Genomic DNA, 14,433 nt, shown 5'->3' with positions numbered 1-14,433 from the left:
TTTAAAAATCGATCTATGCACCTGGAACCCCCACAGGCCACTTTGGCTATCTGCTGTATTTGACTTTGTACACCCAGGAAGTACCCTGATCTACCCTTTCTTGGTCCAAAATGGATAAAGCCACACTTGCTTACAATGAACTCCATCTCCCACAATTTTGCCCATTCACCCAGCATAAAAATTACAAATGAATATTGATGGACTATCTCCTTTGTCTTCAATGCTGCTTAACATGGTCATCTCCAAATTTGGATATATGACTTTCTACGCCATTAATAAATAATGTGAATAACTGAGGCCCTAACATAAATCTTTGTAGCATGCTACCGGTCTTATCCTTCCAATCTGAATATCAACCCATTACCCCTACTTTCTGCTGTCTGTCACTCAATGAATTTCCCAGCCATGTCAGTAATTTGCCCTCAATTCCATTCAATTCACCTTAGCGAAAGTTTCTAATGCAGTTTATCAAATACCTTCTGGAAGTCCATATAAGCAAAATCCATATACATTTCCCTATCCACTGCCTTAGTCACTCTTCAATTAAATTCAACGAGGTTTGTCAGGCATGATCTGTCATGAATTCATGCTGCCTCTCCCAGGTTAACTGAAAATTTTCAAAAGATGTTCAGTTACCTCATTCTTAACTACAGACTCCAAGAATTTCCCACCACATAAGTTAGGTTAATTGGTCTGTAATTCCCTCTTTCACCCTTCTTAAAGTGGAGTGATATGTACAGTTTTCCAGGCCAGAGAGACAACTTCTGTATCTAGGGAACTCTGAAAGTCCTGAAGTTAGGAAATCTACAATGCGCTTCCTTTAACATCCTCCAAGGGAAACTGTCAGATTCCAGGAATTTTTCACTCTTTAATTCCAGGGGTTTCCTTATTATCCATGTTTTAATCACATTAGATGTATTCAGTCCCCATCTCCAATCCATGGCTAATGTCAACAGGACCTCTGGCAAGCTATTCTTCTTTTCTACTGTAAATGCTGAGGAAAAACAATTACTCAACATGTCTTGCTTTTCCCTATGGTCATTGACAGCATCCTTACTTTCAGTCTTTAGTGAGCCAACATTGCTCCTGACCACCCACTTTCCTTTTAACTAACTATAAAATTTATTTTATTGATTTTGATGCCCCTTGCAAATTTCTTTCCGTAATCTCTTTTAGTAGCCCTTATAAGCTGCTTTGTGGACCTTTGCTAGCCCCACTCAGCATGAACTGGGTTTTTTTCCTGCATTTTTTAAAGCCCTTTCTTTTAGTTTTATGCCGGCTTTTCTGCAAAATAGAGCTTTTCTCTCGGGGGTACAAATTGGTTTTGCATTGTTAAAAATTTCTTTTAACATCCTCAAAATCACCACAGCAAATCATCACCATTTAAAGTCATACCTTTCCAAATCCAAGGTTTGATCATGTTTAAAAAAAAATTGCAAGGTATCAAATGATCGGTTTATCATCTTGTCTGGAGAACAGAAGGAAAACAAATGGGCTAAGGTGTACACAATTTCTCCAAACATAAAACTGAAGGCTTTGTTGTGTGTGCCTAGTTACTTAATCCCAGTGAGGGCAGATCTGATGTTTGACAACTGACAGTAATGCAAGTATTATGAACCTTTAATCAGCTGGCTATGACATTAGAATATTTCTGCAGGCTTCTTGTTATTTAGCCTACTGAGGGAAGACATGTGGCATGGATGTTCTACAAAAGGACAGAGAAAACAAAAATTACTTTTGCTTTGTAAATAGTACCTTCGCCATTAATGATGCCGCAAAGCCACCTTGATAATCATTCGCGGAAGGGACACCATCCATCACACCCGGTACAGGATTGTAGGTATCGCTTGACCAGCATCGGCCTGAGCTCATATTCACAATTTTTGTCAGAAGCTTCGGGTCAAGCCCTAGCCTGTCAAAAGTTACAAACGAGTAGTTTTAAGGTCAAAGTGCCAGTACGGTTGACCAGTTATCTGCTGTTTGACCCTACATAGCCATTTGTCTCATTCTAGCAAGCACCTTCCAAAATGATACTGCATTTATTGTGGATTTATGACATACTTTAAAGTGATTCTAGCTCAGCCCAGCATATACAAATTGAACCAAGCTATTAAATACATGGTCAATAAACTTTAAAGAGACAGTACTGTCTGGATTGCACAGGCTAGATATGAATGGTGTTAAGGTAATATCCGTGTAACATTCATTCTTTTTCTTCCTCTAATCTGATTTCTTAAATTCTTGAATCTCAATAACTAAATCGGCCTTTAAACATTTCTCTCAGGATTTTAATAAAATGACACATATAGCAGCATTCAGCAGATATTGTTTTCTGACAGTCCATGTGGTCACCCAAATTCAAGCATGTGACATAACGTTTCCTCCCATTTTTCAAAATAGGTCATTTTAGTTCATCTTGTGGAGAAGTAATTGTTGCAATTTTTACAAAACAGGGAAACACTGGTATATCAATAAAGCTGCAACTGTGAACATTGTTCAAAATTGTTAGAACGAAATCATTTGGTCAACAAATTTCAAACTCGGTAGCCAGCCAAACATAAGGTTATAAATTTAATCACTATGATTTGCAGAAATTGGTGGCAAGCAGTTAAGAGAAAAATGTAGATTTTTTTTGCCAAGGTTAAAAGTCTGACAGCAGATTGCAATAAATACTTTTTTGAACATGCAATTAAAGCACAAATGAAACTGAATGTTCTGAAAAAGAACACAAGAATGCGTCCATTGTGGTCAGAAGACATTAACTTGGAGGTTTGTAAATAAATAAATGCAATGACTAACTGTGATCATAAACAAACTGTGTCCACTAATATTATGAATTACTGAGAAACAGTAGTTGCTTTACTAAATGAAAGATTAACAATCATTAATAAATGGGTGACATTTTGAAAAGCCTTTTGTCAACTACTAGAATTGTACACTTCGTGGCCTTTTATCTTAGTCTATCAAACATTGTCCTCAATCATGCAAGAGGAAGAAAGTTGAATATTAGAACAGTCTAAACAACAAAGTAACACAACATAAGTTATATCTTCATGGCCTAGGTTTCACAAAAGTGTCCAAAATAAAAAAAATACAATTTTTGACACCTCTCGTGTTTGCACAGGCGCAGAGAGTTACGTTACACAGACGAGCCACTGGAAACATGGATTGGAACTGCAGGCCCCCACAGATGTCGATAAAGAACACAATGCAGACCGCTTATGATATTGGGACCATTTGCACAACTGGTCGTTGCTGACCCACTGTCAACTGCATATGTATATATACTCAAATGAATTGTTCAATTAAATTAACCCTCCAATGCGACTGATATTACGCTTAACACCTACAATTCTCAGACATTTATAATGTCTCCATTAACCCTCACCTAACCACACATAACATTTGTGAATTGTTTGAAATAGTTTGGATTCTCCTTAAAAAGTAAACATTTCCAGAAATGTCAAAAAGCACCAATTCATACAATTGGGTGTGCAATATTTGTGTAACCATTCAGAACCAGATAAGCAACAGCCAGGCAGAAATCAGAGAGAGAGTGAACTATTGGCCCTACTGAGAAGGTGACAAATTCAAAGAAACAAGGGGTTAAGAGTAATTAGCATTAAGCTAGAAGATTGCAGAATCTCTCTATAATTGTTAAGACTATGCTGATCACAACACATCAACAGTGGGAATGAATCACCTGTATTGTTAGTGGTTAATACAATGATCAAGCTTTAGGATTCCTTCGAACGGACAGAAATTACCAGAACCTAAAATTTGTTGGGGATGGGGGAGATTGAAGAAGGAAGACAAAAGAGTGAATGAAAGAAAAGTGAAATTGAGATAGAAAAGGAAGAAAGAAAAAGAAAATAAGAGGGAGGGAGAACAGAGGAGGGGAAGGAGGTTAGAAAAAGAGGGCAGGAGAGAGGGAGTGGGATGGAAACAGAGAGGAAACTGAAAGAGGGAAGCTTTACTGCTCTGAAAATTGTAAATAGAGTTATTGGCGGAGTTTAGACAAATGGAAGCTGCTGGGGGAAAAACAAAATCCTCTACATTTGGTCACACAACTAATCATCTGACTCAAAACTGAGCTTCAAAGCCCTTAGGTATGTTCCATTCATTTCAATGTTTTAAGAGGGTAATGTGGACACCCATAGCCCAAATTCCATTTACCTTCTCAATTACTTGTTGCACCTGCATGCTAAATTTCTGTTTCATGTACAAGACCACCCAGTTCCCTCTCTGCTGCACTTTTTTGAAGTCTCTCTTTCATTGAAATAATAACCCGCCTTTTGATTCTTTCCATCAAAATGCATGACCTTACACTTTATTATTTCAAAAGCCATCCATCAAATTTAACCCACTTATTCAACCTATCTATCTTGCATCCCTTTGCAGACTCCTCATGTCCTCATCACAACAGGCGTACCCACCTACTTTTTTGCATCATCAGAAAATCTGGACATATTATACTCTGCCTTCTGCTCCAAGTCATGAATAGAGATTGTAAATAATTGAAGTCCTTGAGCTGATCCTTCTGGCACTCCGCTAGTTACATCATTCTAATCTGAAAAAATGTGTTACCTCTGTTAATCAATCCTCAATCCATGCTAATGCATAACCCCAATTCCAGGAGCTCCTATCTGGTGATGGCTTGAATGCCTTCAGAAAATCCAAATACACTACATTTACCAGTTCCACTTCATCAACTGTGCACGTTATATCCTGAAATAACACTGGAAAATTGATCAAACATCATTTCCCTTTCATAAAAATCATGTTGACTCTATTTGATTGTCTTAAGCTTTTCTGGATGTCTTACTATCTTTTCCTTAATAATGGACTCTAGCATTTTCTTAATGACAAATGTTAGACTAACAGTTTCCCAATTTCTGTCTCCCTCCCTTCTGGAACAGGGGTGTTAGATGTGCAGTTTTCTATCCTGCTGTAGCTCTCCCAGAATCCAGGAATATTCAACCAATGTCTCCATTATTTATGCAAGCACTTCCTTTACAACATCTTTCCTCCATTAACACCTTGCTTATCTGTTACGTTTGGGATATTTAGTGTTCCCTGTGAAAACCAATGAAAAATATTGGTTTAAGTTACCTGCCATTTCCCTGTTGCATGCTCCAAGGGTCCTATATTTTCGCTACTCTCCTTTCATATATCCATAAAAACGTTTGTTATTTGTTTTTATATTTCTTCTCAATTTACTTTCTTAATCAATTTGCCCGTCTTAATTAGCTTTAAAAGCCATCCATTGCTGGTTCCTAAAACATTCCAAATCATCTGACTTACCACTCATTGTTGCTGCTTTGTATGTCTTCATTTTTAATCGGACATTCTCCTTGACCACCTTCATTAATCACAGGTGGAACAGTTTACTCTTCGAGTCCTTTTTAACTGGAATAATGCTTTCAGCATTATGAAATATCTACTTAAATGCCTGCCACTCCTCATCCACTGCCAACCTTTCTTCATACTTCTGTGATAGCTATTATTTAAGTTGAGGACACTTTGAGATTCGAATCCTCTCCCTCAAATGAAATGTGATCACTATTTCCTTGGAGGATCCTAGCCTACAACATGGTTCATTAATTGCACCGCATTATGCATTACTAGATCTAAAATAGCCTGTTCTCAGCTAAGATGTCCGAAGTATTTTTCTAATTAGCAATCCATTATACACTTTATAAATTTATCTTCTATGTCGGCCTTGTCCATCTGATTTGTCCACTCAATATGAGGATAATAAAATCACTCATGACACTCAGTGTCCTTATTTTCTGCCTCCATTATTTCCGATGACAAGGCAACTCTTCAGGGGCCTACAGCCAACTCCTATCCATGACCTTGTTCCCTGCATATTCCTTACTTCCACCCAAACCATCATCCTTTTTTAACAAAGCCACCACACTTCCATTTCTTCTTTGCCTGTTTTTCTAAAACATTGAATACCCTTGGATTAGAGTTCCCAATTGTAGACACTACATCGCTGTGATACTATCCAAATGACATCATTTATTTCTATTGCGGGCTTCAATCCATCAATCTTGTTCCAAATAGAGTCAGAGAGGTGTACAGCACAAAAACAGACCCTTCGGTTCAACTCGTCCGTGCCGACCAGATATCCTAAATTAATCTAGTCCCATTTGCCAGCATTTGGCCCATACCCCTCTAAACCCTTCCTATTCTTGTAACCATCCAGATGCCTTTTAAATGTTGTAATTGTACCAGCCTCCACCACTTCCTCTGGCAGCTTATTCCATACACCCTCCACGTGGAAAGGGTGCTCCTCAGGTCCCTTTCAAATCTTTCCCCTCTCACCCTAAACCGATGCCCTCTAGTTCTGGAATTCCCCAGCCCCAGGGAAAAGACCTAGTCTATTTACCCTATCCATGCCCCTCATGATTTTATAATGCTGCATGCATACAGATAAAGTCTTATCCTTTGACTTTTTAAACCACGCTTACTGTCTTTGGTGGAGTGCCTCAAATAGCTGAATGTGTGTACCCAAGTTTATAAAAGAAAATAAGGAATATGTCTTTCTTTACTTTCTAACTGACCATGCAAAAAAAAAAAGTAGGATTCATTATTCGCACCAGCCAAGCAGAGTAAAAACTATTTTTTAAAAAAATACAGTCAGTCAATGTATATACAGACACAGTAAATGGCTGAGAGATGCCGGCACTAATCATGTGACCTGACCTGACTCACTAGTCTAGCCTTCCAGACCACTCTCCAAAAATCAATGTCATTCAGTCAATAATATCCAAAGAACCTCCCAATGCATCTGGAATTCTCACAACTGTGTACTAGTCTGGTACAGAAATGACAATCTCTAAGAAAAAGGAATGTACACAATAGCAAGTTACACCCATTTTACATGAGGTGTTGATGACGTTTCACTTCAACTCACAAAGACAACACTATCTGCAAAACAAGCCTGTCTGGAGAGTAATGGTTTCTTGGGTTACATGACTCCCTCAGTACTAAACCCAACAGCTTTCCAAGTACAGTATACAATTTTGAAACAGCTCTATATAACATCTACTGAGTATCAGGATGCTTCAAAAATATCTCTATCAGTCAGGGTATGGGAGTGCAGTACATTACTGCACAAGACAATGCTAAAATATTTGCATCCATCTTCAGCAAGAACTGCTGAGTCAATACTCTGTCTTGGCCTCCTCCGGTGCTCCCAGCCATTCAATTCAGTCCACATGACATCCAGAAACCGATGAACGCAGTACAGGTATATACTGGAAAGGTTCCGGGCCCATGTGACATTCCGGCAATAATAATGAAGACTTGTACCCTGCAACTAGCTATGCCCGAGCAAAGTTATTCCAGTGCAATAGCGCCTACACGGTTATTTGGAAAACGTGCACTAACAGGACAGATCCAACTTGGCCAATTATCGCCCCAGGCACTCTTATCAGGGAAGTGATGGAAAGAGTTGCCAAAAGGGCTAACAAGTGACACTGGATCAGCACTAACCTGTTCAAGTTGTGTTCTGTCAAGGCAACTTAGCTCCTAACCTCATTACAGCCTTGGTTCAAATGTGGACAAATTAACCAAAGCACAACACCCAACTCTCGTCCAAAGAAATGGGCACGGAGGCGGAAGAATAGTTCAGGATCATGTTGTGCCCAAAATGCATTAAGGTGGGGACGCAGAGATAAAACTGAGACCTCTGATGAGGATAGAACATTCAACAGAAGGTCAAATCGGATAGTAAATATGGGAAAGTCAGAGGATTGAGTCAGAGGAAAGAGGAGGGGAGGAAGGTTCCAGAGAGTTGTGTGTATCAGAGTTGTTGTATCTTGTGTTCCTCGATGCCTGAAAGGAAATGACAAAGTTTCTCGCCAGCATGTCGAATGAGTTGGGGGAAGTGGTGGAACTGGGCAGCGCGAAGTGGTGCAGTTGGAGAGACCGTTCGAGAGCATGCACATGATGACGCATGGCCCTGAGTGTAGATCTCAGGATGTGGCGAGACCAGTTGCCTTGGGAACGTTGAACGTTATAGAGATTGGGAAAACAAAATGTAGACTAGGTGACTGCTTCAGGGAACACTTGCATTCGGTCTGCAAAAAAGATTCTGAGATCCAGTTGCCTGCCGTTTCAACACACCACCTTGTTCCCTAGCCAACATCTATATGTCAGGCTTGCTGCAAAGCTCAGCACAAGCTGGAAGAATTGCTCCTCATTTTCTGCTTGGGAACTCTACAGCTTCTGGACTCAATATAGAATTCATCAATTTAAGGGCGTGAGCACCTTCTCCCTCATTGGTCTTGTTATCACAGTGCTATTACACGCTACCCTTGTTAGCTACTAATAGTCTCCATTAGCAGCCATTCTCCTAGGCTGACCATTACCTACTGTTTAGCTTGTCCAACTGTTCTCTCTTTGGGCTGTATCTCCATCTACTGATTACTCCTTACCCCCTTCCCCCACCCGATCTTCTGCAGGTAAACTGACATTTTCCTAGCTACCATGGAGTTCTGAAGGAGGGTCACTGGACCCTAAATTTTAATTCTAATTTCTCTCCACAGATGCTGCCAGACCTGATTTTCCAGCAATTTCTATTTTTGTTTCTGTAAAGTACTGCCCAGATACCCATGTCTAAAATTCCCATTTCATGGGAGACTGCAGTAGTAAACCTTGCCACCTGTACAATGTTGAAAATGGGTCTATCTGGTCTATGCCAGTACTTATATTCCACACGATGCATCTCCTACCCAACAATCATTCCCTTTATACACTTATGCAAGTTGCCCTTATAAAGGCATGTGCCTCAACTACACCATGTGGTTGCAAATTTCACATTCTAACCATTCTCTAGGTACATAACTAGTATAAATTGGGAAATGAATAAGAAAGATCCCAGACTCATATAAAAATTGCAATGACTCTTATCACTCAGGCCTATAATCAGGCCAAACAAATATAACCTTCACCAATTTTCACACCAAACTGATACAGTAAAGTCACCATCGTCCCAGAAGACCAGAGGGCTGCTCTCTTGTTTGAGAGATGACTGGTAGTGAGTTTTATCTGAGAGTCACCATACTTCAGGCTACTTTATTTTGAAACAGAAAGGCTGTCTACTACAGTACTGAAAGTCAATGTATTGTGGTAGTGTACATGGCAACAACAGTCCATGAGTCTAGCTCGGAGTCAGCTTTGATGCATTTTGTGGCTGTATCCAGAATTTGTTTGAAATGTATATTTCAGGTGATGCCCCTTCCCCAAGGAGAACATGTTACTTGCAGAATAGCCAGGCTATCTGGTGCTTTTCTTCTTTGTTCTCCAATGACTAGCATTGAAGGCATGTTGTTATGCCTGAATTTATATCCTACGCTAAAGGGAGATGGCGGCATTACACAGAAAGCTATTTCCAATTTTACTCTTTTATTTGTTTCTGTGATGTGCATCACCAGCAAAGCAAACATTTATTCCATCCCTAATTGCTCCTGAGAAGATAGTGATCTGCCTTTTGTGATTTGCTGCAGTCTTCAGGGTGCACGTAAATAAGGTCGCTAGGAGATAGAAGATTTTGATCCGCTGACAATGCAGGAATGTGAAATACTTTTAAGAAAGGATGTTTTGTGACTTGCAGGAAAAACTTCGAGGTGGTGCTGTTCTCATGCACCTATTGGGTGTCTCATGGTATTCCTAGAACCTTATATGCCAATTAGCAGAAGCATTTTCCAAATATGGAAATGAATTTCTGAATACTGTGAGAGGGTTGGATTTGACAGGGTTGTTTTAGTGACTCATGGAAATATGCAACCCAAGATGCCAGGTGGTTATCAAGCTGGTCTAGAACAACCCTTGTTGGTAAATAACCTGCTGCCACTTAAATTTGGGCTTTTATAGAATGATTACTTAAGATGGATGTCAGCAAGCAGCATATACCACAGAAGATTAATCCATTGACAGCCGGTAATTTCAAAAGTGGACAAAACAAAGACAGAAAAGTAACAACTTGAAAGTAAACTCAAAAAAGTGACTTCTGATCATTGTTAAGTAGTATAGAATTTTGAATAATGCTAAACAAAAAACACCTTTCCAAAATTTTTCATCTTCCACTCATCAGGACAATTCTCATGAATACCACTAAGGGGAAAGCCAACATTTATACTGTACAAGAGGAAAGTGATGATTGGTTGGCATGTGGACTGCAATTGGTAGAAATGTTGTAATGGAGAATCCATCAGTTATCATAGAGGCATAGAGGTGTACAACACAGAAACAGACCCTTCAATCCAACTTGCCCATAACACCAGGTATCCCTAAATTAGTCTAGTCCCATTTGCCAGCCTTTGGCCCATATTCCTCTAAACCCTTCCTATGTAATTGTACTAGCCACCACCACTTCCTCTGACAGCTCATTCCATACACACACCGCCCTGTGCGTGAAAAAGTTGCCCTTTAGATCCCTTTTAAAATTCCCTCCCCTCTCCCTAAACCTATGCCCTCTAGTTCTGGACTACCCCACCCCAGGGAAAAGACCTTGTCTATTTACCGTGTCCATGCCCCTCAAGATTTAATTAACCCTCTACAAGGTCACCCCTCAGCCTCTGATGCTCCAGGGAAAACAGCTCCAACCTTCAGCCTCTCCCTTTTGCTCAAACTCCCCCCAAGTCTGGCAATATCCTTGTAAATCTTTTCTGAACCCTGTCAAGTTTCACAACATCCTTCCAATAGGACGGAGACCAGAATTGTACACAACGTTCCAAAAGTGGCCTAACCAATGTCCTGTACTGCCACAACATGACCTCCCAAATCTATACTTAATGATGATTAACAATTAAATGCCTGGCTTTGTCCAAAGATTACAGCACATCCTTTTGACTAAAGGCAAGCACACATCATGTACAACTGGTCCATGTTAGCAATAGTGCCAAACTTTAGATATAATTCTGCACTTGGACAAGATTTGCTGTATAATCCCGAATGTATGAAGAATTACACTGACAATCAATTTAGGATTATCAGATGGAGTTTAAGTGTGATGCACTTGCATGTACAGGAAGCTACATATATTAATACATGGTGAAGTCAGAAAGAATATGTATATAAACTGCATCTGTTTCAAATCAACAAAATTGGTGATAGCTATTCACTGGTTAATCTCTCAAGATAATGCCATAACCCATCAAATTAAACTGCCTGGTTAAAAGTCTGGAAGTTAACTATCATAATTAACTATATTCTTCAAGGCAACATTTTTCCCAGAGTCCACTTGCCAACCAATCAGCACCCTTAGTATCAACCTTGATTTTCCCCTTAAGTTGATATTCTTGCAAAGTGACTTTTAAAAAAAGTCATATCATTAAGATGCTCCTTCTTAACAAAGCATTTCTCATTTTCCACAGCTTGCTGACCCTTTTAATTTGGAGAAATATTATTAGAATTAGATGTCAAAATCCACTAACTCATTTCACACTGCTCGGGAAAGATCAAGATTCTGTTTAATAAATAATGACTTCCATGAGTTTACATGAAACAATTATTAAAATAATTTTTAAAATTTGACCCTTTTATTGATTTCTATTTCTCTGACTTTGTTTCAGTTGCTGGACGGACAGGAAGATAACATGGCTTATAACTAATTGGGCTCTAACACCACAAATTGTACTCCATGACCGAATAAAGTCTTTGAAATGAAACTCTATCTGCTGAGGTCACAAGAGAGACCAATATTGGGGGTGGGGACAGGGAGGAAGGTTGTTGGTGGTGATGGCAGCAGCGGCGTGTACAGTAACTCCGTCATAATCTTGTGACATTAAAAAAGGTTGTCTTCACAACATAAATGCTGCTTATACACAGAGACCTAAACATGGGAATTTATTTTTAAGAGTTCAAAGTGGATGGAATCATTTTAAAATGTATAAAACACTAAAATACTAATTTTATTGCAACTGCACTTATGCAACCTTCTTCAAATATTTTAGAGGTCACTAAGTTGCGAAAAAATCATGATTTCTCAGGTAGCTATTGTTTAGAGGTTGCTTGTTGAAAATAAAAATTGGTTTTCAATAAAATGCCTACATCTCTTCATATTTAGTTGTAACAGAACTTGTTTAAACAAGTTACAAGTATGTAAAGACATTCGTTCAACCCTAACCCATTTCTCTCCACCAACCCCCACAGAAGTCAAGGGATGTTGAGGAGGATGAAGCAGAGTTAATAACTATGGCAACAAGAGAAAAATCATAATTTGATTTATGTTTCCTTATTAAATGTAAGAAATGGAAAGTAACCATACAGTCATGAATGAAATCTCCTGAGATAGCTCACAATTTAATCTGCAACTTTCAAAACCTGGCATTTAGTACAGGATATAAATCTCTTTGGGGGAACTGTTATTCTTTAATTCAAAAACATTTTTTCAAGTGTATCATTATAATAGCACGTTAGAAGTTTTTGTTATGTTATCCTTCTAAGAACCATCCCACAAGTGCACACATAACTGACAGTTTAAATTGGACATGTTATTAAAATCAGTTACTGAAATCTTCTCTTTCCACTGGGTCCATGTTTGTAATGGCCTCAAACCTGCCTACAACATAATTGTCATTCAGATTGTGCCTCTCTGAGCAAGTCATGCTTCAGTGGAGGGTCTGAGTTTCCATTTGAAAATCAACAAATTAATCCTGGACAGGTATCCAAAAGGCCAAGTTTAATAGGAAGCAGCTACTGGGCCCTCAACCATGATAAAATGTTATTGCTGTTTCCCTGTAAATTGGGAGGAACATGTGATATTTTCTACATAGGAACACTGTTGCTATTTGAGTGATCTACTGCTCAGGCTATCAAAATGCTTGACAGACGCTGTCAATCCTCATAATAACATGTCACTGGGCATGCAAGCACACACTTACAACCTCTCCAGCATCCCTTAGTGCTGAAAGAACCAAACCAATTTATTAAATAAAATAGGTCTTCACCTTAACACATGCGCCCATTAGCAATGTATATTCTACAGATCCTTTTTCTCAATATAGTAAATTTGGTTATTGAGGAGGTTTACTACATCAAATGATTACTTATGTAGCATACCTATTGTGACACTACAATATATTGTTGCAAATTTATACTTGCTGATATCAATTTTCTCTCTTGCCATTTAGAAACCTATAAATCTGTAAGAGATAACCAAAGCCTCTATTAAAGAATAATTCCATCCTCCTGCAGAAAGTACCTCTGATACGGAAGAGAACAAACCAGTGGCTTAACTGTAACATTAACACATTGTGTACCATTTTGATGTAGGAAACATCAACGTGGTTAAAAAAAAAGTTCATGAAGCTATTTGCTGAATTTCTAGATACATTAGACTTTCAGAGATTTGCTCCATTAAGTTGTGAACAAAATTTTGTGTCATGTCTAATTTGGGTTTCTGCCCACCATACACGTGGAAAGACACCAATCAAAGTCACAAATATGACTGTGACCTTTATATGTGGTCCCTTCTCATCTTTGCTACAGCCTCTCAAATAGTGAACCACACCACACTTTTTCACTAATTATCCTCCATTGTCCAGCTGAGTGGGACTGCCCTTATTTAGTTTCATCAACTATAAAGAATATGGAGCAATTGCTTTTCTTCCTATCACGACAACTATCATCTCCAACACCGTGCATGGGTGGATCCTTGGTTCCCTTCTCTACCTAATGAATATGTTGAATTTGTATTACTGATGTAAACTCTCAGTACCTAGCTGTACCTTTCCACCGTATCTCCTATTCAAACCAACTCTTAGTTGGCAGAATGGTTTCTCCAATGTTCATTTACTCTCACATTTTCTGCAAATTATTAATAAAAAAAATTAAGGTATCATCTTACTGCCTCCTGCCACCACCTAAGGCCACGGATTCAATCTGCCCATCTAAGCCATTCTCAGTTTAAACCAGACTGCACAACCTTAACATATTTGCGCATTGAGATCTAAGCTTCTGACCCTGTACACTCACAATCACAAGACCTGCTTACTTACTTCCACTTAAGAGTTTCATTAATTGTTTGTCCGTTCCAGTCACATCCAAGCTGGTGCTGAAGGTCTCAAACATGTCTTTGTTACATCTAGATTCAACAATTAGAAAGCTGCCTTGGCTAACCTATCCTCGGAGGCTAAGCTGCTGCTTCAAAACTCAACCTATGGAACTACAGAATGGCAGCACAGAACAACCTCAGCCACTCACGACAGTTGAATCCATGCCAGCATTGCATGAGCAATTCAGCTAATCCCACTCCCATAATCCATCCATTGGAGGTGTCCACACAGGAGGAATTGGGAGCAGTGAGTAAAAAGTTAAATTGAAAGTCGGGATTACAGCCTAACCCTAATACAGGTACACAATCCATTATCCGAAATGCTTGGGATCAGCTGGTTTTCCGAATACAGACTTTTTCGA

At 39.0% G+C, this 14,433-nt stretch overlaps 1 protein-coding gene across 1 annotated transcript in view; it reads right to left on the bottom strand.

Moving 5' to 3' along the window:
• LOC122550227 (3-hydroxyisobutyrate dehydrogenase, mitochondrial-like) overlaps nt 1-14,433 on the bottom strand; it is a 149,300-nt gene that overhangs the window by 2,149 nt on the left and 132,718 nt on the right. The window contains exon 7 of the mRNA XM_087986959.1: nt 1,756-1,912. Within this exon, the coding sequence (XP_087843085.1) occupies nt 1,756-1,912 (157 nt within the window). The remainder of the gene's footprint in view (nt 1-1,755; nt 1,913-14,433) is intronic.

Source organism: Chiloscyllium plagiosum, unplaced genomic scaffold (genome assembly GCF_037043375.1).
Source record: "Chiloscyllium plagiosum isolate Xiang-an unplaced genomic scaffold, Cpla_swu_hap1 HiC_scaffold_5, whole genome shotgun sequence".
Classification (NCBI taxonomy): domain Eukaryota; kingdom Metazoa; phylum Chordata; class Chondrichthyes; order Orectolobiformes; family Hemiscylliidae; genus Chiloscyllium; species Chiloscyllium plagiosum.
This window is presented reverse-complemented; position numbering and strand designations above follow the sequence as displayed.